The sequence below is a fragment of the Salvelinus alpinus genome, chromosome 3 (genome assembly GCF_045679555.1).
Source record: "Salvelinus alpinus chromosome 3, SLU_Salpinus.1, whole genome shotgun sequence".
NCBI lineage: Eukaryota > Metazoa > Chordata > Actinopteri > Salmoniformes > Salmonidae > Salvelinus > Salvelinus alpinus.
In genome coordinates this window covers 77,669,373-77,694,955 of record NC_092088.1, presented here as the reverse complement: position 1 = coordinate 77,694,955, position 25,583 = coordinate 77,669,373, and the positions used below count along the sequence as shown (strand labels likewise).

The 25,583-nt window shown below is 43.5% G+C and overlaps 3 protein-coding genes and 2 long non-coding RNA genes across 10 annotated transcripts in view; 2 read left to right on the top strand and 3 right to left on the bottom strand.

The window, feature by feature from the left end:
- LOC139571382 (uncharacterized) overlaps nt 1-25,583 on the bottom strand; it is a 201,499-nt gene that overhangs the window by 3,758 nt on the left and 172,158 nt on the right. The window lies entirely within an intron of this gene.
- Nucleotides 97-11,514, top strand: LOC139571379 (E3 ubiquitin ligase TRAF3IP2-like). Of its 6 annotated transcripts, none has more exons than XM_071394193.1 (11): nt 97-195; nt 317-349; nt 779-849; nt 2,678-3,342; nt 6,544-6,589; nt 9,240-9,310; nt 9,654-9,751; nt 9,867-9,935; nt 10,108-10,224; nt 10,342-10,416; nt 11,122-11,514. In XM_071394193.1, exons 3-11 carry the CDS (start codon nt 818-820, stop codon nt 11,266-11,268), a joined length of 1,320 nt encoding a protein of 439 aa, XP_071250294.1. In that variant the 5' UTR covers nt 97-195; nt 317-349; nt 779-817; the 3' UTR covers nt 11,269-11,514. The 6 variants fall into 6 exon arrangements, with proteins under 6 accessions (XP_071250294.1, XP_071250295.1, XP_071250293.1 ...); XM_071394194.1 differs by having other exon boundaries at nt 133-195; nt 317-345; XM_071394192.1 differs by having other exon boundaries at nt 139-345.
- tepsin (TEPSIN adaptor related protein complex 4 accessory protein) lies at nt 13,300-20,072 on the bottom strand. The gene is made up of 13 exons (XM_071394190.1): nt 19,983-20,072; nt 19,525-19,597; nt 19,288-19,379; nt 18,997-19,090; nt 18,802-18,869; nt 18,633-18,714; nt 18,247-18,318; nt 17,947-18,135; nt 17,609-17,798; nt 17,391-17,504; nt 17,185-17,263; nt 16,934-17,068; nt 13,300-14,902 (listed from the first exon to the last, which is right to left on the bottom strand). Exons 1-13 carry the CDS (start codon nt 20,019-20,021, stop codon nt 14,192-14,194), a joined length of 1,938 nt encoding a protein of 645 aa, XP_071250291.1. The 5' UTR covers nt 20,022-20,072; the 3' UTR covers nt 13,300-14,191.
- On the top strand, nt 20,243-22,433 carry LOC139571381 (uncharacterized). Its single transcript, XR_011674285.1, has 3 exons — nt 20,243-20,521; nt 22,084-22,190; nt 22,284-22,433. It is a non-coding gene; the product is annotated as an uncharacterized lncRNA (long non-coding RNA).
- The window catches only part of LOC139571377 (putative sodium-coupled neutral amino acid transporter 10), a 52,341-nt gene continuing 49,888 nt past the window's right edge, over nt 23,131-25,583 (bottom strand). The window contains 1 exon segment of the mRNA XM_071394189.1: nt 23,131-25,583. Within this exon segment, the coding sequence (XP_071250290.1) occupies nt 25,470-25,583 (114 nt within the window). The 3' untranslated portion in view covers nt 23,131-25,469.

Below are 25,583 nucleotides of genomic sequence, written 5' to 3'. Positions count from 1 at the left end.
TTCATATACAAATATTGGGAATTAAATAGATATTAGATAAAACATGATAAATAGCTCCTACAATGTTGTTGTTTTGTATCTCAAATAGGTTTCACAATCTTATTTGACGTCCAACGCGGGATGGGCGGGGCTTGGGAGAAAGGAAGGTTTACCTCCGTAGCTCGGACGGGGCTGAATACTCCGTTGTCTCGAAAGGTACAGTGCGCTCGTCGGAATTTAATAAAGATTTCATCCGGTTAGGAATGTAAATTGTTATGTAGAGTTTGGTAAATATTTGGAAGTAAAAAGAGAAGTAAACGTGCATTTTTCATGACAGAGTCATATCCTGTCATTCCTACCTTGAACGTAGGTAAGTTCGCTTTCTTTGACTGCCTAACATCTTGTTGTTTTTCTCCTTTACATTGCCTTTGTTTGTTTTTCTCCTTTACATTGCCTTTGTTTTGTGCCAGTTTTAGGCTGATGTGGTCAAAGTTAATACATCAGAAAAAAACGAATCATATTTATGCAACATTCATAGTCAATCCTAAGCATATTCCTAGGTAGAAGTCACTTCACACGTAAACTTTTTCTTATCTATTCTTTTTCCTGAGCTACAAAACTAGATGTGAAAAGTAGGTATTTCTGTACCTTACCAGATTCACCAGTAGCCTGAAGATATTGTTCTGCATATCCAAGCGTGCATTGTAAAACCTGTTGCCTAGACACTTTTGCTTTGAGTCTGTTTGTGGTTTGACCTGTAACTTTTGCGCTGGGGTCTCAGTAATAATTTTAATGACAGGTTTGTGAAATCCTTTGGTGTCCTTGGAATAAGTGAACGATGTTACCCTCTCTGCAAAGTGCATCTCCAAGGTAATCGCCTCAGAAGCTCGCACGACACGTTGCTAACTGTAGCAAAATGGCTTCTATTAATTACAGTGCAGACAAAGGCTTTGAACAGTTGTGTGGTAGTTACTCGGTTGATGATAAAGATCACATAACTCGCACAGTGCCTTCAGAAAGTATTCACGCCCCTTGACCTTTTCCACATGTTGTTGTGTTACAGACTGAATTTAAAATGGATTCAATTTAGATTTTGTCACTAGCCCCATAATGTGAAAGTAGAATTACATTTGTTGTCATTTTTACAAATTCATAAAAAATGTAAAGCTGAAATGTTGAGTCAATAAGTAAACTGAGCAAAAACATAAACACAACATGTAAAGTGTTGATTTCATGAGCTGAAATAAAATATCCCAGACATTTTCCATACACACAAAAATATTATTTCTCTAATTTTGTGCACAAATTTGTTTACATCCATGTTAGTGAGCATTTCTCCTTTGGCAAGATAATCCATCCACCGAACAGACGTGGCATATCAAGAAGCTGATTAAACAGCATGATCATTACACAGGTGCACCTTGTGCTGGGGACAATAAAAGGCAACTCTAAAATGTGCAGTTTTGTTACACAACACAAGCCACAGATGTCTCAAGTTTTGAGGGAGCGTGCAATTGGCATGCTGACTGCAGGAATGGCCACCAGAGCTGTTGCCAGAGAATTGAATGTTCATTTCTCTACCATAAGCCACCTCCAATGTCGTTTTAGAGAATTTGTCAGTATGTCCAACCGGCCTCACAACCACAGACCACGTGTAACCACGCCAGCCCAGGACCTCCACATCCGGCTTCTTCACCTGCAGGATCGTCTGAGACCAGCCACCCGGACAGCTGATGAAACTGAGGCATATTTTTGTCTGTAATAAAGCCTTTTTTGTGGGGAAAAACTAGTTCTGATTGGGTGGGCCTGGTTCCCAACTGGCTGCACCCCTGCCCTGTCATGTGAAATCCATAGATTAGAGCCTAATTTATTTATTTCAAGTGACTGATTTCCAAACTGTAACTCAGTAAAATCGTTGAAATTGGTGCATGTTGCATTTTTTTTACATTTTTGTTCAGTATATTTAACCCCTTTGTTATGGCAAGCCTAAATAATAAGCATTGACTCAGTCAATTTAATTCATTTTGAATTCAGGCTGTAACACAAAATGTGGAATAAGTCAATAGGTATGAATACTAACTGAAGGCACTGTATTTGAGAGCTGTCATTCACTGGCATTTCACTATGGAGTACTTTCTAGGCCAGGGATGGGCAACTGCAATTTTGAAATTTGTTTGTGCATCAGCAGTTTTTCACTTGTTATACCTGTCACTGACAGTCACTCAATTATCCCATGTCAGCTACCATTTTTTAGATTGGTAAGTTAGCTGGAGAGACTATCTAAACTTCTAGTAATCATGGTCAAATTACTGACCGGGAAGCCCCCATTGATTTTGTTAGTCACTGTCATTCAGATATCACATTAAAAACTGCAAATATTTCTCCCCGCCCCATGGCAAAATGTGTTGAATTATATATTGGAAATTAGTTACAGTATAAATTGCCAAATCTTCTCTCTGCCTCATGGCAAAATGAGTAGAATTACAGGAAATGAACACTTTTATTCTCTCTGCTGTCAAGAGGGGAGCCAGTAAAATGTAACTTAGGGCCGACTCTCTCATTCATGTGGGAACGCAGACATATGAACCACAGCGGCCCCTCATGAGTTCAGATTTTGTGGTCCCCACCCCGATCAAAGTGGCCCATCCCTGTTCCAGGTTATACACTGTTGGCTGACTTGTCTCTTCACTCTTTGTAGACTCCCTCCCCTGCTGGACAGCTACAGTCAGTGTGAGGAGAATGATGAGACAATGAGTGACGCATCCATATCTAGTGCCCTACGCTTAAGACCCCATAGTCAACTAAATTATCCAGAAGTCCTCAGCCAGAGCAGGATGGCCAATAGAGAGCCACACGGCAGCCAAGAAGAACCACCGTCAAGATCCAGCCAAAACTGGCCACCCCAGGGACTATGTGCTGGCTACAGCCCCCAGACACCCTACCCCGGACAGGAAGAGATGTGTCTGAGTGCCCTGGACCACCAGAGGTACGCCTGGCTGAAATCCAGCTTTGCCAACAGCAGCGACGGATGCACTGGAGGGCCATACCCAGACAGCCTGCCATCCTACTCATACCCACACGGTGCAGACTTTGCCAGTTGCCCAGTAGAGGAGGGCTATCATCACCAGGGTAAATCCCACCACTCACTCCCCGGGCGTTACAGCCCCAGCATCAGTAGTTTGGAGCAGCCGTACTCTCTGCTCTCCTGCCCACCAGAGGCTGCCCCCCGTTACCCTTTCCTTCCCCCGTACCCCTACCCTACCCAGGGCCCGGTCTGCTGTGCACAGTGCCCTGCACAGGGGCTCGGAATGGGCCCTGTCCTACAGCTCGTTCCAAGGCCAAGTTACCGTCCACCCTACTATGGTGAGTTCCAGTTCCAATCATATAGGTGTGTGTGTAAAACTATATTTAGTATATTGAGTTGCACCCCCCTTTCGCCCTCAGAACAGCCTCAATTCGTCGGGCCATGGACGCTGCAAGGTGTCGAAAGTATTCCACAGGAAGGCTGACCCATGTTGACTCCAGTGCGTCCCACAATTGTGTCAAGTCGGCTGGATGTCCTTTGGGTGGTAGACCATTCTTGATACACACAGGAAACTGTTGAGCGTGAAAAAAAACAGCAGCGTTGCAGTTCTTGACACAAACCGGTGCGCCTAGGACCTACTACCATACCCTGTTGTCTTGCCCATTCATCCTCTAAATGGCACACATCTCTAGGCTTAAAAATCCTTCTTTAACCTGTCTCCTCCCCTTTAACCTGTCTCCCACTGCTTGAAGTGGATTTAACAGGTGACATTAATAAGGGATCATAGTTTTCACCTGGATTAGCCTGGTCAGTCTATGTCATGGAAAGAGCAGGTGTTCTTAATGTTTTGTACACTCAGTCTATGTCACAAGAATCCCAGTCCATATGTGGTATCCTATTCCTCAGAGGCACTCATATTTTGTCCTTCGACCTCCTAAAATGTTAGATCATCCACAGTGCATGCAGCAACATATTCTGTCTATAAGCAGGTTCCCATCCAACCTTTTTTTTATGCGAGTAAAGTACATGTCAGATAAAAAAGTCATGACAGGCCTGATGGAAGCAAATTTGACGGTAAACTTTCCAAATGTCGACAAAACAAAATACGCTAGACAAGGTGGGATCTTTTTGAGTCGGTAAAAATGTATAATGCGAGAAATAGTGATGGAGGCGCCTTATGATGGCTATTAGATCAATATTTACACATATCGAAGTAAACTTGGAGTCACGCGTTGACATGGTATGGTGTGTGGTCCTCCCACTACGACTCCTCGCTACAGGTTAAATAAATTATGATGAACTTCACAGGGTGGTGAAAGTGCTAGGTGATGAGCTTGATGCTTTCCATGAAAACATTTTCTGGTGACAAGCTCATCGATGCTTCCCTGCCGTTTGACAAATAACAATAATCTTGCTCTTTTGCCCATAATAATCTCATCATGTAGGCCATACCCGCACTGTATCTGCGAGTTGTTGCGTGTGCTAAAACCAGAGTGCACATTCGCTATATAACCCGCCAATAATTGTGACAAAACCATTAATAGAGTTGAAAATGCGATGGAAACCTATTTAACTTGTACTTTATTCGGTACATGGGAATTGAACCGCAAAAGTTACTTTCATGTGCACTACGTCATAACGCACAGACTTTTATCCGCAAACAAGTCAATTTGATGGAAACACATCTCTGGTGGGAAAATGCTGTTATTGTTTATTGTGGGTTTTAGAATATTCCAATCGAAGTTTGTCATCAATTGGATCGAAACCTAGCTAATGACAATTAAAATTATACTCTTTGTATGTATTTGTTACTATATATATATCTATATGTGTGTGTGTGTAAGTATTTATGTCTACAAAAAAAACGAGTACCAGTCAAAAGTTTGGACACACCTACTCATTCAAGGGTTTTTCTATATTTTTACGACTGATGAGCCTCCACTGATCAATATGAAATTGTATTTGTCACATGCACCGAATACAACAGGTGTAGACATTACAGTGAAATACTTACTTAGAAGCCCTTAACCAACAATGCAGTTTTAAGGATAAAAAAAAGAAGATTAAGATTAAGGAGCAATAATAATATCTTTATTTTTACTATTTTATACATTGTAGAATAATAGTGAAGACATCAAAACTGTGAAATAACACATATGGAAGAATCATGTAGTAACCCAAAAAATATATTTTAGATTGTTCAAAGTAGCCACCCTTTGCCTTGACAGCTTTGCAACACTCTTGGCATTCTCTCAACCAACTTCACCTGGAATGCTTTTCCAACAGTTTTGAAGGAGTTCCCACATATGCTGAGCACTTGTTCCTTCACTCTGCTGTGGAGGCCAGGTCATCTGATGCAAAACTCCATAACTCTCCTTCTTGGTCAAATAGCCCTTACACAGCCTGGAGGTGTGTTTTGAGTCATTGTCCTGTTGAAAAACAAATGATAGTCCCACTAAGCGCAAACCAGATGGGATGGCGTATCGCTGCAGAATGCTGTGGTAGCCATGCTGGTGAAGTGTGCCTTGAATTCTAAATAAATCACAGTGTCACCAGCAAAGCACCATCACACCACCTCCTTCTCCATGCTTCACGGTGGGAACCACACATGCGGAGATCATCTACTCTGCATCTCACAAAGACACGGCAGTTAGAACCAAAAATCAAAAATTTGGACTCATCAGACCAAAGGACACAAGCAATGGACAGTCTAATGTCCATTGCTCGTGTTTCTTGTCACAAGCAAGTCTCTTCTTATTATTGGTGTCCTTTGGTAGTGGTTTCTTTGCAGCAATTCGACCATGAAGGCCTGATTTCACACCGCCTCCCCTGAACTGTTGATGTCTGTTACTTGAACTCTGAAGCATTTATTTGGGATGCAATTTCTAAGGCTGGTAACTATTGAACTTATCCTCTGCAGCAGAGGTAACTCTGGGTCTTAATTTCCTGTTGGGGTCCTCATGAGAGCCAGTTTCATCATAGCACTTGATGTTTTTTTGCGACTGGACTTGAAGAAACTTTCCTAAAGTTCTTGATTTTCCTGATTGACTGACCTTCATGTCTTAAAGTCATGATGGACTGTTTCTCTTTGCTTAATTCAGCTGTTCATGCCATAATATGGACTTAGTATTTACCAAATAGGGCTATCTTCTGTATACAACCCATACCTTGTCACAACACAACTGATTGGCTCAAACGCATTAAGAAGCAAAGAAATTCTACAAATGAACTTTTAACAAGGCACACCTGTTAATTGAAATGCATTCCAGGTGATATCTCATGAAGCTTATTGAGAGAATGCAAATGGTGTGCAAAGCCGTCATCAAGGCAAAGAGGGGCTACTTTGAAGAATCTCAGATATAAAATATATTGTGATTTGTTTAACACTGTTTTTGGTGTTATTTCATAGTTTTGATGTCTTAACTATTATTCTACAATGTAAAAACCCTTGAAATGAGTAGGTGTGTCCAAACTTTTGACTGGTACTATTTTTTAAATAAATAATATATATATATATATATATATTGGTGTCATATCAGGTCCGGACCACTGCAGACATCAAGATGCAGCTGGCACCACTCAAAGGTGAGTTGTCTAACTAACCCAGCCTTTCTACCAAAAGGCCTCCTGCGGGGACGGGGGCCTGGGATTAAAAATAAATACATCAAATACAATATAAATATAGGACAAAACACATCACAACAAAGACAACAACATAGCAAGGCAGCAACACATGACAACACAGCATGATAGCAACACAACATAACAAAAACATGGTAGCAGCACAAAATATTATTGGGCACAGACAACAGCACAAAAGGCAAGAAGGTAGAGACAACAATACATCACACAAAGCAGCCACAACCGTCAGAGTGTCCATGATTGAGTCTTCGATTGAAGAGATTGAGATAAAACTACCCAGTTTGAGTGTTTGTTGCAGCTCGTTCCGGTTGCTAGCTGCAGCGAACTGAAAAGAGAAGCGACCCAGGGATGTGTGTGCTTTGGGGACCTTTAACAGAATGTGACTGGCAGAACGGGTGTTGTATACTCAGGTAGGGGGGAGTGAGGCCTAAGAGGGTTTTTATAAATAAGCATCAACCAGTGGGTCTTGTGGTGGGTTTACAGAGATGACCAGTTTACAGAGGACTATAGAGTGCAGTGATGTGTCCTACAAGGAGCACTGGTGGCAAATCTGATGGCCGAATGGTAAAGAACATCTAGCCGCTCGAGAGCACCCTTACCTGCTGATCTATAATTTACGTCTCCGTAATCTAGTATGGGTAGGATGGTCATCTGAATCAGGGTTAGTTTTGCAGCTGAAGTGAAAGAGATTTAACTTTAGCCTGCAGCTTTGATATGTGCTGAGAGAAGGACAGTGTACCGTCTAGCCATACTCCCAAGTACTTGTATGAGGTGACTACCTCAAGCTCTAAACCCTCAGAGGTAGTAATCACACCATTGGGGAGAGGGGCATTCTTCTTACCAAACCACATGACCTTTGTTTTGGAGGTGTTCAGAACAAGGTTAAGGGCAGAGAAAGCTTGTTGGACACTAAAAAATTTGTTGTAGAGCGTTTAACACAGCATCCGGGGAGGGGCCAGCTGAGTATGACTGTATCATCTGCATATAAATGGATGAGAGAGCTTCCTACTGTCTGAGCAATGTTGTTGATGTAAATTGAGAAGAGCGTGGGGCCTAGGATCGAGCCTTGGAGACAGCAGATTTTCTGACTTTATACACTGCACTCTTTGAGAGAGGTAGTTAGCAAACCAGGCCAAAGACCCCTCAGAGACACCAATACTCCTTAGCCGGCCCACAAGAATGAAATGGTCTACCGTATCAAAAGCTTTGGCCAAGTCAATAAAAATAGCAGCACAACATTGCTTAGAATCAAGGGCAATGTTGACATCATTGAGGACCTTTAAGGTTGCAGTGACACATCCATAACCTGAGTGGAAACCAGATTGCATACCAGAGAGAATACTGTAGACGTCAAGAAAGCCAGTCAGTTGATTATTGACAAGTTTTTCCAACACTTTTGATAAACAGGGCAAAATAGGCCTATGACAGTTAGGATCAGCTTGATCTCCCCCGTTTAAATAAAGGACAAACTGTGGCTGCCATCCAAGCAAAGGGAACCTCCCCAGAAAGGAGAGACAGGCTTGGTGATGATAGGGGCAACAACCTTAAAGAAGAAAGGGTCTAAACCATCTGACTCAGATGTTTTTTTGGGGGTCACGTTTAAGGAGCTCCTTCAGGAACTCCGACTCAGCGACTGCCTACAGGGAGAAATTTTGTAGCGGGGCAGGGGAAAAAGAGGGAGAAGCATCGGGGATAGTCGCATTAGAAGGGGTGGAAGATGAGGAAATGTTGGACGGGCTCTGATGTTACAACTTCCCCTCAATGTTTTACTTCCTTGGTTACATTTTAAAAACTGTCTAGTGTAAACGATGACATCTGTGACAATATCAAGCCCTTTGAAGAGGATGATTTAAGGAATGCATACTGTAAATTCTTCGACAGAGAAGAGTTCTGACAATCTAATTATGTCAATTACATGTAACATACTGTTTTTCCATTGGAACACGCATGTGCTTCTTTTAATAATAACGTGTTTTCGGTTCCGGACTCTGCATGCCACTGAAGTCGTACACAAACAGTACAGGCCGTAACACAGCGTTAGCTATAAGGTGGACACCACAGGAGGCTGGTGGGAGGAGCTATAGGAGGACAGGCTCATTGTAAAGAATGGAATGGAATTAATGGAACGGTATCAAACATATGGAAACCATACGTTTGACTCATTCCCTTCAAACCATTACAATGAGCCCATCCTCCCATAGCACCTCCCACCAGCCTCCACTGGTGAACACACATCATAGGTAATGGTTTAGTACAGACCAATAGACAAGGGGTCCAAGCAACCAAACAGAAAGTGGGAACTCAAATATCTAAAAGGCCAATAACTGCCTGGACAATTTCCTCAACAGGAACAAATTAAGTATTGGCTCAGTTAGAGCATGGCGCTTACAACACCAGGGTTGTGGGTTTGATTCCCACGGGGACCAGTACGGGAAAAAGTACAAAAATGAATCCACTCACTACTGTAAGTCGCTCTGGACAAGAGCATCTGCTAAATGACTAAAATGTAAATGTAAATTACACTTAGTGTAAGTTACATTGTAAGTCAAGTTCTTGACTGGCACTATGATTTGGCTTGTCTCTCCCATCACAGTGAGAGCTTTGTCCCCCAACACAGACAAAGTGACAGACCTGGGAGTAGTACACAGCTGTCATTGGAGCAAAGTAAGTGCTGTACAGAGTATGGTAGACCAAAACTGCCAATAGTATCAACATGGAATTTGTTGTCTTTCCTTACTAGCACTGACTTTGCAGATAGTTGCTTTATTAAGGAACATTTTTACTTACTCTGATTGTGATATGTGGTTGTCTCACCTAGCTACCTTAAGATGAATGTGACTAACTGTAAGTCGCTCTGGATAGGAGCATCTGCTGAATGACAAAAATGTCAAATGTTTGTGATATTATACAAATAGGAGTGATTACACACTTGTTTCTGTTGGTCCATACTGTGTGCTATTTAACAGCACACAGTGCTATTGAGTAACATGTTATTTGTTTATTTTAGGAAAGGTCTTTGTCACCTATGAGAGAGACAGCGACAACCATTTTAAAGAGACCATGAACTTTGTTTCCCTGCTGCGACACAACGGCTTTGACACTAGTGTAAGGCTACTTTATTCCTCATCACTTTTTACAGTTCAGAATTAAAGAATTTCACTTGACATTTACTGATGTCAAGTAGTATATTAGTGATGTTTCTCTTCCTGTATGGTTTCAGGTGGATGTATTTGAGCAACAGCTCATAAGTATTAGCGCCATTGACTTCATGGAAAAATACATCAACGAGGTAAAATGGCTGATTCAACCTCAGAGGACTTTGACAAGATGGTAGAAATACTTCTTAACCTTTTAATCAATGCTATGTTACATCACAAATGAAGTCATGAAGTCAAGTTAGCATGTGTCAACATGAAGTGGCCTGGGCTGAGGGCTAATCCTTTCTATCTCCACCTTCTCAGAAATATTACCTTATCATCATTGTTATCAGTCCCAAGTATCATGAGACCGTAACGGGGGCTAACATCTATATGGAGAAAGACGAGAGGATGTTACACACAGTCTATATCCATAAGCAGGTGAGCTTATGGCAGTCCATAAAGAAACCTAATGATAATCATCTATCAAAAATAATGTTTTCATCGATTTCATGCTTCACTTCTAGAAAGTGATATGAAAGTGTGGATATGTTACAGCTGCAGAATGAGTTCATTCAGAATGGATGCCAGAACTTCAGATTCATTCCCATACTGTTTCCAGGAGCTAAAAAGGTATTGGACTTATGTGGAAATTAATGTAGTTTTTTAAAAGCACTAAAACACTTAACTAGGAAAGCCTCTCTCCCTCTAGCCCATTTATACCTTGCGCTAACACCACTGGAAGTTGGTGGCACCTTTAATTGGGGAGGACATGCTCATAGTAATGGCTGGAACGGCATGAATGGTATCAAACACATGAATTGTATGTATTTGATAGCATTCCATTTACTCCATTCCAGCCATTATGATCCGTCCCACCCTCAGCAAAACGATTGTACCCACGTTTTCAGATGTGTCCACACGTGCTATTAAAATGTGTCTTTTCTGTCCACTGACTGCATTGTGACCAGATTTCCTGGTCCCTCCCTGTATGCAAATGATATGACAGATATTGTTTCAAATTAATATGTATTATTTCTTTTAAGACACCTATTGACGCCACAAGTCAATGGTGACAGCTGTCAATGGTATTAGAGGGTGGGAAATTATGATTTTAAATGGTTTCACTGTTCACAGCCGTTTACACTTGTACAATATCCAGACACAATACGTGCCTGACTACCTCCAAAGGTGGGCAGGAAGATCTGATCACAATCAGATGCTTCTTTTAATCGTCTACATCTATCTAAAAATGTGGGCACAATCAGAATGTGGACAAGATCAGGACAAAGGCTGCATGTTAGAACCAGGTATAAACAGGTCTTCTGTCTGTCTCAGTGCCATGTTCCTGCCTGGCTCCAGAACACTCTAGTCTACACCTGGCCAAAGGACAGAGACGACATCCTACGTCGACTGATGAGAGTGGAGAAGTACAACCCTCCGCCTGTTGGGGAGCTACCCACCATCGTTTCCACCCCCCTCTAGAACCACAGCCTGCAGGGTTTACTTTACAGTGAAGTCCAGCCATGCTGTTTTTCCATCAGGACTGGGTCCCACTCCCAGACTTTTTTGGGGTGAAGGCACTGTTATTCTAGGGAATTTGTGTTTCCATAGCTATGGCTGAGTGACACTAAGGAGTTGTGAAGCACATAATCAACAACCTCTGTCTTTTGAGAACATCTGTTGCAGTATTCTGCCCAGGGAGGTGGCAATAAATTGGATTTGATTGATGTTTACCCTGTCTTATTTCAGTTGGCTTGCTCCATATAAAAACTACTATGGCATGCATCCAAGATGAGTGAATAAATATAACCTTATTTTACTAAATAAATGTTTTCCCTTATGGAAATACTCTTTTAAACGGAGGCATTTTGACTTGGACTTAAGTCACGATTTTCTTGACTCGACCAGTGATGACTTTGTCAGTCTCTCCCTTGCATGATTCAACATGCTAGCTACAACAGCAAATGTTACATAGCTACTGTACTAGCAGTCTAGCCTTACTTAGCTTTCTATCTGATGAAAAATTGCTTTAAAGATTGTTGGACTGCAGCTTTTACCATGACTTGGGACTCAAGTATAAAGGACTCGGAGTTGGACTCCAGGTATAGTGACTAAATCACTGCCCAGCGGGGTCTGAGTACATAGACAATTTTGACAGGTCGGTCCATCGGCAAAGAATATCTGCATCTGAAATGGTGCACTATCACAGGTGTCAAACTCATTCCAGAGACTTCAGTGTCTGTGGGTTTTCACTCCTCCCTTGTACTTGAATGATTAAGGTAATTGATTAGTTAGGACGTCCCCTCACCTGGTTATCTAGGTCTTAATTGATTAGTTAGGACGTCCCCTCACCTGGTTATCTAGGTCTTAATTGATTAGTTAGGACGTCCCCTCACCTGGTTATCTAGGTCTTAATTGATTAGTTAGGACGTCCCCTCACCTGGTTATCTAGGTCTTAATTGATTAGTTAGGACGTCCCCTCACCTGGTTATCTAGGTCTTAATTGATTAGTTAGGACGTCCCCTCACCTGGTTATCTAGGTCTTAATTGATTAGTTAGGACGTCCCCTCACCTGGTTATCTAGGTCTTAATTGATTAGTTAGGACGTCCCGTCACCTGGTTATCTAGGTCTTAATTGATTAGTTAGGATGTCCCCTCACCTGGTTATCTAGGTCTTAATTGATTAGTTAGGACGTCCCCTCACCTGGTTATCTAGGTCTTAATTGATTAGTTAGGACACCCCCTCACCTGGTTATCCAGGTCTTAATTGATTAGTTAGGACGTCCCCTCACCTGGTTATCTAGGTCTTAATTGATTAGTTTGACAACTAGGTGAGGGGAGGTCCTAAGTCTTCGTTTGACAATAATTGAAAGAAAGTAACAGACCAGCAGACACTTGGACCTCCACGGAGTTTGACACCCCCTGCCTTATAGTGACATGGTTAATGCTATACGGTGTCCTTGGGACATCCCGAGCCTAAACCTTTAAAATTTCATCTTCAATGAGGTGATGTCAGAGTTGTGATGTCCCATGGGCTCTTTTCCATAGTGACATACCTGTTATTCTTGTAGTGCAGGAATGTGTTTTTGTTCTAACATGGGCCCCCTCCGGGCACATAGCAAAGCTGAACCACATATGAGACAACTCCCTGCTGACTGAAAGACCCACTAGATTACCTAACTTCTATGATCTGACTTTTCCCTGCCCACAATGTTTTCAATCAAATTTAAAACACATGCAACAAATGTGAGCTGGTAGATGAGTCAGCCCACACTGGAGAGGGGGACATTTGATTCAAAACATTGCAGTGCCATGGTCCCATGGGGAGTTGAGAATATTAGGCTGTGTTTATACAGGCAGCTCAAATCTGATCTTTATCAGAGCTGATGTGATTGCTCAAAAGACCAATTAGTGAAAAAGGATCAGAATCGGGCTGCCTGTGTAAACGCAGCCCTAATGGCATATCCAGAGACCAAAAAACTACTGAACAGATAACACATTTCTGACAAGGGCGGAATTGCAGTGAATCAGATCCATTTATTTAACGCCCGTAGGGCGGGGTGCTGCTAATGTTATGTAATGCCCCACCATAAAAGGCCTTTCTTCTACTTAGTGCTGCAACAAAAAGACAGCAGGTTTTATTGTAGTCACACACAGTGGTGCAACAGCATGGCTTTAGTTGAAATAGACACAGTATCACCACTGAATGTACCAATATGCTTTCAATCTGTCGTATACTGTAGCGCTCTGACCAACAAACAGGCATGGTTTAGAGGACATAGAGAAGGACAACTCCTCGTTCATACATTACTTCATTATATTTCACTGAGGTTTTTGCAAATCGTTCATGCAATCTACAACCAGTCCCATTCCTATTGAATGTGAATCAACAGTAGAAATAAAACACACTTGTGAAATAACACTCAATGTTTATATTTAAGGTAGTAAGAAGGGCACCTAGTGCCAGAGAAGAGCGGAAGACACATCCCACTGGGTACAGATGTCAATTCAACATCTATTCCACGTTGGCTCAACGTCATTTCATTGAAATGACATGACGTGGCAACAATGTTGATTCAACCAGTGTGCACCCAGTGGGATTACTCAACATAAAATCATTGTAGTGCAAAATCCTGAGTCAAAGTAACCAATAACTAGCTTGTGAAAATTACCTCACATTTGTTAAACATAACTCTGCAAACTGAACATACTCCTGGCATACTGTGTAGAGTTTTTACCCCTGGGGATTATTGTGGAAATGAAGTTAATATTACAACTCACAGCGAACATTGCATACCTTCAGGACTGGGAGCTGGGCACCCCTGACAAATTGTAGTCATGGTTTTAGAGCAGAGATGCCTATGGTGCCAGCATTATCCTAACCATTCCTGTTCTGTGTTGGAGATCAGAGGTTAAGGAAAGAGAAGGCTGAGGCTGATTGGCTGCTGGTGGACGTGAGGTCGTACGTAGGCGTTGTATCGCTGATGTTATCGACACAGAGTAGCGGTGTGTTTGTAGGGGTAACACTCAGACGCTCCCTCCCGTCTCTCTTTTCCACCTGAGGCTGCAGATCTCCATTCCTCTCTGTAAGGGTTGATGGACACACAGACCTCCCTCTGGTCACCAGCTCCATGCCACTGAACAAAGAGAGTCTACCCCCACAGGGCTGCTCGATCTGGGGGTCCGTGACTCGGAATGGGTCCCGCTCTGTCTGGAGCTCTGAGTCTTTAACTGTAACATTTGAGGTGAGCTGGGTCTCACCAGTCCTAAATCCAATCTGACTGTCCACGAACTCTCCACCCTGATTAGCAGACCCTCTCTCATCATCAAGCTTGAGATTTAGTAACCTCTCAGATGTACCCCTTTGGGCCCAGCCCAGGTCAGGCAGGGGAGGGGGTTGAGCTTGCCCCCCAGGTGACTGCTCAGTCTCAGGGTCTCTCCCTCTGTGATGGTTAAAGACCGGGATGTCACCTGGGCGTGTTGGCAGTAGCAGTGCGGGACTTGTGGCAGTGGGGGGCTGGTCCGAGGAGGATAGAGGAACACCATTGGCTGCTGCTGCATCACATCCGGCACCAATGATTGGCCCGCCCATCAGAGCCTTAAACTGACGAAGGATCTGGAATGCAAAACCATCCTTTTTTACAATGCAAAACTACATAGTGTATGTAACAAGAGACAACCATCGTAGATCATCATCTTCCATTATAACACCCAGGCTCATCACACTCTGCCTCTCTGGTGTTGACTTATTATTCAAGGTTCAATATGCAGAAATCGCCCTGCCATTCCCTGGTTGCTAAAATTCTAATAGTTCGCTTAATTTCAGTTTGTGACAAAACAAGCAATATTGTGTAGAGAATCATTGTTCCATCTAAGCTGCTGTGAGCAGGTCGAGAGTTTCAAGTTCCTTGGTGTCCACATCACCAATGAACTATCATGGTCCAAACACACCAAGACAGTCGTGAAGAGGCACGACAACACCTTTTCCCCCTCAGGAGACTGAAAAGATTTACCTCAAAAGGTTCTACAGCTGCACCATCGAGAGCATCCTAACCGGTTGCATCACTGCCTGGTATGGCAACTGCTCGGCATCTGACCGTAAGGCGCTACAGAGGGTACTGCGAACGGCCCAGTACATCACTGGGGCCAAGCTCCCTGCCATCCAGGACCTATACAATAGGCGGTGTCAGAGGAAAGCCCATAAAATTGTCAAAGACTCCAGTCACCCAAGTTATGGACTTTTTTCGCTGCTACCGCATGGCAAGCCTTCAGAGCATCAAACTCTCTAATACACAGGTCCTTTCTCAGCTCCTGTCTGCCTGTGGTGGAAGCAGTCACACACTTCCCATAAACTGCAGCCTGGGGAGAACAAGATATTCAGAAGTATTTTGATAAGATTTTAGAGGATGACTGCACTGGTTAGAATAGATAAATCTATGGTCCAAGTCATTTCTAGTCGACACTCAGTTTCCACTTGATTATTCCCTAAGAGTCCCCATAGCAACATCGGAGGCCACTGACACCATGCATAACAATTGAAGGAAATTCCTTGGCAGGCAATTCCTGTCCTTCCGAGTTCTCCCACTTACATACAGTACATCACCAAAAGTATGTAGACACCCCTTCAAATGACTGGATTCGGCTATTTCAGCCACACCCGTTGCTGAAAGGTGTATACAATCGAGCACACAGCCATGCAATCGCCATAGATAAACATTGGCAGTAGAATAGCCCGTACTGAAAAGCTCAGTGACATTCAACGTGGCACCGTCATAGGATGCCACCTTTCCAACAAGTCAGTTCGTCAAATTTCTGCCCTGCTCGAACTGCTCCGGTCAACTGTAAGTGCTGTTATTGTGAAGTGGAAACGTCTAGGAGCAACAATGGCTCAACCACGAAATGGTAGGCTACACAAGCTCACAGAACGGGACCACCGAGAGCTGAAGCACATAGCTCGTAAAAATTGTCTGTCCTTGGTTGCAACACTCACTACCGAGTTCAAAACTGCCTCTGGAAGCAACGTCAATACAATAACTGTTCGTCAGGAGCTTCACACAAGCCTAAGATCACCATGCGCAATGACAAGCGTGGGCTAGAATGGTGTAAAGCTCGCCGCCATTGGACTCTGGAGCAGTGGAAATGCATTCTCTGGAGTGATGAATCACACTTCACCATCTGGCAGTCCGACGGATTAATCTGGGTTTGGTGGATGCCAGGAGAACGCTACCTGCCCAAATGCATAGTGCCAACTGTAAAGTTTGGTGGAGGAGGAATAATGGTCTGGGGCTGTTTTCATGGTTCGGGCTAGGCCCCTTGTTCCAGCAATGTTCCAATATTTTGTGGAAAGCCTTCCCAGAAGAATGGATGGTTATAGCAGCAAAGGGGGAGGACAAACTCCATATTAATGCCCATGATTTTGGAATGAGATGTACGACGAGCAGGTGTGAAACCGAAAGTAAAAAAGACACAAAAACAAAACTTAAGAACGGAAAGCATAGAAATAGCACACATAGAACAGATTTACCGCTTCTTAGACTTGTTTTCAATGGGAATGAAAGATCTATAACTCATTTCTATGTGAATTTGGTTTGGTCGCCCAAAAAGTTACATATTGCAGCTTTAAAAGGTAATAACTAGACTGCGTTACCTTGATGGTCTTGTTGGCTACAGGCCCTGGGGGTCCCTCACTCAGCTGGACCAGCCTCCTCTGGGTCACCCCGAAGATTTGCTCCAGAGACAGCAGATCAGAGGTCATGAGACAGGCCACAGCACACAGCGCCCTCTGGTGGGAAGGAGGGAAGCAGCACATTCACACATATTTGCGATTTGATGTTTATTTTTCAAGAGAAACCTGATCAAAATAGCAGCACATTCAAGACACATGTATATTGACTGTACCATCTGGGCAGTCTGTGATGGGTCCTGCAGTCTGCGAGAGAGCAGCTCCACCACCACCTCACAGTTCAGAGTGGAACACCTGGGGACAGATGGGAGGGAATTAAAACACTCCAAAAAACACTGGACAAAAATTAAGGTGAAGGCAGACTGGAACAAAGGTCGAAGCCAATGCTCTAATAACATGCAACCTATTGGTCTGTACTGACTCCTTGATGAAGTGCTGGTTCTCCTCTCTGGACAGGAAGACCTTGGAGCCCTCAGTCATCCTGCTGATCAGCGCCATCTCCTGCCCACAGTCCCCTAACTGCATAGCCTCCACCCTGACACAGAAAGGTGGATGGAGGGAGAGAGAGGGAGACTCAGCATGGTTGACTCATTTAGTATTTTGCTGGTAAAGACTTCATATATCATGTAATATTTCCACCGTTCTGATAGGTCTCCGGAGCTCTCCCTACTGGCTCCCGATTGGCTACTGGTGCCACCCGAATTGCTGCTACCGCCCCCCGAGACCTGGCAATGGTCTGCGTTCTCCTGACAGGAGTTGTGGGAGGAGCTATGGCTGCTGTCAATCTCCTCCCAGCCCCCGCCCACCTGCCCTGGACACCGCTGGGAAACTAAGAGTAGGGGAAGAGAGAGAGGGAACAGGCCAGGATATTGAGAGAAGTACAGACGAAGAAGGCTTTCTGTCCTGTCAAACATATGTAACAACTATGTAATAAAAGCCTAATGATCTAATCAATATAACAGCTGATTTAAAAACACCTTTGGGTCTGTGAGGAGGCACAGTGTAGGCACATGCTGGCACTGCCACCTCTACGGGGCCCGAAGGCGCCACCACTGCCCGGTAGTGGTTGTCATGGAGACGGATACCCTGGTGTTCCATCGGGGGCAGGACGGCACTGGCCACAAACTCAGTAGCCTTGCGGATCTTGTCCATCAGGGTCTCAACACCTGCCGGAAACAGGACGTGATATGGATTTGACTGGGTGTATTTGAAATCTATTCAAACAGGTCCACTGAGCCACATGAAACCAAAATGGTGGCCTTGTTGCTGCCACCTACTTGTTATGTTCTTCACTGGGCTGTAGCCAAACCCCTGCATTCTGGATCCGTGGGCAGACTCCGACCCCATGCCTGGAACGAAAGACCTCAGCGATAAAAGACAACCATTGTACTTGTGTGCCTGCCTTTCCCCACTCTTCCCATCCACTCCCTCTTTTCCCCCTGTCTCTTCCTCACTCCTCCCTGCTTCTTTCTTCTTCTCCACCATCCCTCCTTTTCCCTTCCTCAATCTCTCTGTCAGAAGGATTGGTTTAACTTGATTGTAATTGAGGTCACATCCATTCATTCAGTAGTCAGATGTCTGTCATTAGTAGCAGTATTAGGTCAGAGATTGTTTGTTAACTAATAAGAGAGATACACATGCAATAACAATAAAATGTACTCACCCATGTTGGCCATGGTTAGTTTGCATGGAGACGTGCTGCTCTGGTGAGAGACTGTCTCTGTGAAGAGTAACCTGGCCAATTCCTGAAGACCGACAAAGACAGAGAGTTTGTGAGTTTCAAAAAGACGCATTGGGGGATAGTAATTGTTTTAGACATTGTTTTGGCTCACCTGTGCTGTGGCCCTCACTTTCTGGTACATAGCAGTGCCATGGATGGGGTCAAGAGGACCACTGTAAACTGATATTCAGCATAACACACAGATTCAGTATAACACTCATAGCTCTCCGAAACCCTACTGTCACAAAGAGAAGGATGAAATGGAGACACAGATGCATTAGTGGTCACAGCATCATCATCATCTCACCTGAGGCCTGCTGGATGAAGGTGGAGTTCCGTCTGAGTTCCGTCAGAAAGTGAGGTGATCCGTGGCCACAGAGATGGACGAAGATCTTCAGAACCTGGAAGGACAGAAACGATGGAAAAGGATGAGGCACAGGAGGAACAGATGAATAGCTGATATGATATATGGTGAAGATTAGCTGCATTCTTCTACATGATTCCTCTTCAGCCTCAGTTAACAAATCAAGGTCAAATTCAGTGTTTGGGGGCTTCTTAATGCAGCTGAAAGCCTGGTAACCTGGCTAGCTGAGCTCACCTTTATTTTGACATGGCAGGATTCTACCTGCAGCCTCTCCAACAGGTACTCCAACAGGCACTGACCACACCCAGTGGACTCCTGGGAGATTTCTGCAGCGCCAGGAGGGTAAAGGATACAAACTGTACTGTCTTTGGGTTGACATTGAAAATAATAGGATCTCGCTAAATTATCTTTAATATCAGAACACAGTACTGTATCAGCATACAGTGGGAGGTGATGGGGATAAAAGGATACTTCCGATTTCTTCAAAGAGGTAGCCAGGACAGGGCTTTTCGTCATCTGCTGTTGCTTTCATCAGAGTGGGAACCTGAGAGGGATCATGCATGGATTGGCCAACAGATGAACACCAGAATAGACCATTTAGCTAGGATTTGTGTCATTTTATGTTTGGGTTTATAGCGAAAAGCACAGGGTGGTGGGTCCAGCGTAATACACTGTGGGAAGAAATCATACCAATTGACTATAGCGCTCAAGTCTTATATAAGTCTAATCATGACACGATTTCTGTCCTGGGAGTGTGATATCATATGATGTGCTAGCATGCTAACGTTAGCTAACTAGGTTGCTGTGGTACAGTAAACAGTGGGCGTAATGGGATTTACAAAACAATGTACTGTTCCCCCATAAAGTGACATATACGAATTATATCAAAATGTTATTTGCAAGTGTTTATATAGGTAAATAACACCTACTTTCTGAAGGAAAGATAGTCGTTCCATGAATGTTGCCATGATTTTGCAATAACTGGAGTCTACACATCTCTTCCTTGGGACAGACAACGAAGGCGGGGTTTACAATGACAGGTAGCCAATCAAACAACTATGGGTAGGACTCATACGATACCATTGGTCCAAGGCTTTTGCGTAAGGGTAACCATTGGCAAATCAAAAAGTCCATAATCCATATTGCCCTAACAAATCACGTTCGTAGATTGCATGTATGTAATTTCCTGATTCAGGGTCAACAACATGGCGCTGTCCATGGACTATGTCATCAAATGGTTTGAGTGATATTTTCCTACGAGTGCCATCTATTTCTATGATACTTAGTTAATATTGTACAAGAGCTTATGCAGAGGCATTAGATCGTTATTCAATTCATTGTATTCGTAGTTTTTTTTCCATCGTCAAAGACTATTGATTAAGTGTCCACCTATTGATCAAACGTGTGGACTCGCAGTCGAGAGAGGATGAGATGGTTTCCAGAGCTGTTTGCCCAGTGTACTGGTGGGGTGCGTATGTAGCTACTTGCTAGCTACCTAGCAAATATGGGCACTGTAGCCATTCATAATCCAAAAGCATCTATACCTCAGTGGTCATCATACACTACATGACCAAAAGTATGTAGACACCTGCTCGTCGAACATCTCATTCCAAAATCATGGACATAATATGGAGTTGGTCCCCCCCCCCCTTTGCTGCTACAACAACCTCCACTCTTCTGGGAAGGCTTCCCACTAGATGTTGAAACATTGTTGCAGGGACTTGCTTCCAGTCAGCCATGAGCATTAGTGAGGTCGGGCACTGATGTTGGGCGATTAGTTCTGGCTCGCAGTCAGCATTTCAATTCATCCCAAAGGTGTTCAATAGGGTTGAGGTCAGGGCTCTGTGCAGGTCAGTCAAGTTCTTCCACACCGATCTCAACAAACCATTTCTGTATGGACCTCGCTTTGTGCACGGGGGCATTGTCATGCTGAAACAGGAAAGGGCCTTCCCCTAACTGTTGTCACAAAGTTGGAAGAACAGCTTCATCTAGAATGTCATTTGTATACTGTAGTGTTAAGATTTCCCTTCACTGGGACTAAGGAGCCTAGCCCAAACCACGATAAACAGTTCCAGACCATTATTCCTCCACAATATGCCTTCAAGCAAGTAGCGTTCTCCTTGCATCCGCCAAACCCAGATTCATCAGTCGGACTGCCAGATGGTGAAGCGTGATTCATCACTCCAGAGAGCGCGTTTCCAATTGTGGCGAGCATTACACTCCAGCCGACGCTTGGCATTGTGCATGGTGATCTTAGGCTTGTGTGCGGCTGCTCAGCTATGGAAACCCATTTCATGAAGTTCCCGACGAACAGTTATTGTGTTGACGTTGCTTCCAGAGGCAGTTTTGAACTCGGTAGTGAGTGTTGCAACCGAGGACAGCGGTCCCGTTCTGTGAGCTTGTGTGGCCAAAACGTTGGATATTAGGTTATTCAATTATTGCATCTGGGCTCCTAGCGCTCCTTTTCTTTTTTAAGCTTGTGTGGTCTACCACTTCGCGGTTGAGCTGTTGTTGCTCCTAGACATTGCCACTTCACAATAATAGCACTTACAGTTGACTGGGGCAGTTCTAGCAGGGCAGAAATTTGACGAACTGACTTGTTGGAAAGGTGGCATCCTACGACGGTGCCACGTTGAAAGTCACTGAGCTCTTCAGTACGGGCCATTCTACTGCCAATTTTTGTCTATGGAGACTGCATGGCTGTGTGCTCGATTACACCTGTCAGCAACGGGTGTGGCTGAAATAGCCGAATCCACTAATTTGAAAGGATGTCCACATACTTTTGGTGATGTACTGTATGTCAGTGGGAGAACTCGGAAGGACAGGAATTGCCTGCCAAGGAATTTGGCTTCAATTGTTATGCATGGTGTCAGTGGCCTCCGATGTTGCTATGGGGACTCTTAGGGAATAATCAAGTGGAAACTGAGTGTCGACTAGAAATGACTTGGACCATAGATTTATCTATTCTAACCAGTGCAGTCATCCTCTAAAATCTTATCAAAATACTTCTGAATATCTTGTTCTCCCCAGGCTGCAGTTTATGGGAAGTGTGTGACTGCTTCCACCACAGGCAGACAGGAGCTGAGAAAGGACCTGTGTGTTAGTTTGATGCTCTGAAGGCGTGCTTTGTTACAGCAGTAAGTGGCATATTACAGGGGTTTCATTGTACATTTGATCAAATTGTCTGTTTTTGATGTATCATTTTACTTTATCATCAAATTGTCTTGCAGGCCAAGAAGGGAGTGAAGTAGTGTCCATTCTGCCCAACATAACCAGGCAATGGACCCAATGTCCCCCCCATGTTGTTATCTTCAACATAACCAGGCAATGGACCCAATTCCCCCCCCCCCCCATAACCAGGCAATGGACCCAATGCCCCCCCCCCCCCCCATATCCAGGCAATGGACCCAATGCCCCCCCCCAATAACCAGGCAATGGACCCAATGCCCCCCCCCCCCTCCATAACCAGGCAATGGACCCAATGTCCCCCCCATGTTGTATCTTAAACATAATCAGGCAATGGACCCAATATGTTGCATCTTCAACATAACCAGGCAATGGACCCAATATGTTGCATCTTCAACATAACCAGGCAATGGACCCAATGTCCCCCCATGTTGCATCTTCAACATAACCAGGCAATGGATCCAATGTCCCTCCATGTTCCATGAACATCATGTAGTACTGTATCAGTAATGTGCTGGCAGGTGCTGGAAGACTTCTTGTCTAGTCTCACCTGTTTAAAATTGGTTCCAGGGGTAATGCCAAGACAGCGTTTGGACAACACTCTTTTCAATAATGCTTCAATGTCATACTGTGTGACTATGTACTAACATGTAGCCCACTACCGGAGACTTGTAGGACTGTGTCTTTATAATATGTCCTTTATGGCTCAGTTGGTAGAGCATGGCGCTTGCAATGGCAGGATTGTGGATTTGTGTCCTGGGGTCACTGATACGTAAAATGTGTGCACAGCACGGATGACTAAGTTGATTTGGATAAAAGCGTCTGCTAAATGGAATATTGTTATGTAAATACATGTGTGTATGGGGTCGCTTTTGTTCATGTACACACACATTTTAACAAGCAGTTTATTTTACCAGGTAGGCAAGTTGAGAACAAGTTCTCATTTACAATTGCGACCTGGCCAAGATAAAGCAAAGCAGTTCGACATGGAATAAACAAACAGTCAATAATACAGTAGGAAAATAAGTCTATATAGTTGACAACTGAATATTTTGCACATTTTCAAAAAATACAATGAGTTGAAAGCTTTACAGAAAAAAACTTATTCTAAAGAAGTCATGAGCAGTTATGAAGCCACTATTGATGTCCTCTCTCTGTGGAGTCCATTTCATTCACTGTCCTTATAGTAGCCACAGCACAGTGCACCATTGTAGAAGTCAAAGCCACTGTTTCAAATGCTACAAGAACAGAGAGATGACAATTCAATCGCATAAATAAACCACCTCTACAAGTATTCCAGTATTTTGCCTACATTCTGTCACTGCTAGAGAAGCCACTTCATAGGAACAATTCTGATCTCTATACAGTTACTCACTTTGACCCATTCATTTCACTGCAAGTTACAATAAAAGGCACAAAGCAGTGGCACCCACACACACACACAGGATATGACTAAACAAAATAACCACATTACTTTAAGTCATGGAAAACATCACATGTATGAAAGGCACTGGTGGAGAGAGAGTAGAACCAGAACATGGAATGTAGAACCAGAGTTATGGATTCAGAACTCCTTTGTGGGTAAAACGTTTGGGAATTGTACATTACACTGAGTGTACAAAACATTGACACCTGCTCTTTCCATGACAAACTGACCAGGTGAAAGCTATGATCCCTTATTGATGTCACTTGTTAAATCCAATTCAATCAGTGAAGGGGAGGAGACAGTTTAAAGAAGGATTTTTAAGCCTTGAGACAAGGATTGTGTGTGTGCCATTCAGAGAGTGAATGGGCAAGACAAAAGATTAAAGTGCCTTTGAATGGGGTATGGTAGTAGGTGCCAGGCACACCGGTTAAAGTGTGTCAAGAACTCCTACACTGCTGGGTTTTTCACACTCAACAGTTTCCTGTGTGTATCAAGAATGGCCCACCACCCAAAGGACATCCAGCCAACTTAACACAACTGTGGGAAGCATCCCTGTGGAGCGCTTTTGACAGCTTGTAGAGTCCATGCGCCGATAAATCGAGGCTGTTCTGAGGACAACAGGGGGGTTGTTGCAAGTCAATATTAGGAAGGTGTTCTTAATGTTTTGACCAGTCAGTGTAGAAATACGGCTACAGTATCAGTATGTACTCATCAAAATGGAAGTCTGGTTTAAAATCCAGAGGAAAATGTAAGCAAGGAAGCTAACCGATTTATCCTTAATTAAATGTACTATGAATGTTTTCCAAAAATATTATGTAAAAAAAAGCAGCATGAGAACATTTAGCTACGTTCAGAAAATAAGGTATACACTATTTACAGCTCACAATAACTAACATACATTTCAAAGGGCTTAACAAAAGCACTACAGTAACAAAATCAAGTAATCTCTACAGAGCCAAAACGAAAACTCCACATCACCTAGAAGTATCAAGGGATTTAAAGTGACTCAAATGCAGCCATTGGATAGCCGGATAGGTGGTGCATTGCTCTCTCAAACACACAGGACAAAAGGAAACTTGGCATGTGGTATTGCATAGCTTAACGTACATTACAGTATAGCTTTGAGCTTCTTAATAAAAAAACTAAAATAAGTTAATATTTACATACAAATAGATTTATGGCAGCATAATACAGCATATTTTTATAGAATAGTCTACAATATATTTGATCATCACTATATCTGCAATGTCTTCTGGAATCATGGAAGGAGCATGCTAAAAAAAGCATTCCTATTTGGTAGAAGAACACAGACTAGGGTCAAATGAAGACACACTGGCTGTTTACACAGGCAGCCCAATGCTGATCTATCTTCAGCCAATAAATGGTATTTTGACCAATCAGATCTTTTGCCAATAATTGATAAAAAGCTCAGGATTGGGTCGCCTGTGTAAACGCAGCCAGAATGTTCCCTATAACAATCAATGCACCTCACACACTCATAATCCTCCTGTACTGGTCAGGTATTATGAAGACAGGTGGTAAGGCAGAGTGTGATCCATGGTACATGACTGTGTGTGGGAGAGAAAGAGTGTGTGTTGTGGATAGTAAGAATGCGTGTATAACGACCCACTGTACATGTGTGTGTGTGTGTGTGTGTGAGGGAGAGAATAAGGTGTGCACATTCTAACCAACTGTATTGCGAGTGTGTTTGTGTGAATACAGGGATTTGCACAGTCCAACCCAACTGTCCGTGAGTGTATGTTATACCGTATTCATGTGTGTGTATACCGTTACCCACTCCCAGTTACTCGTCTCTCTCAAGCTCAGAGGTCTGTTTTATCTGGCGTGTGTGTACCAGTGCTACCCCCAGTAGCGGTCCCTCTAGGGCTGCATGGAGATCCCACCCCCCATGTCCAAG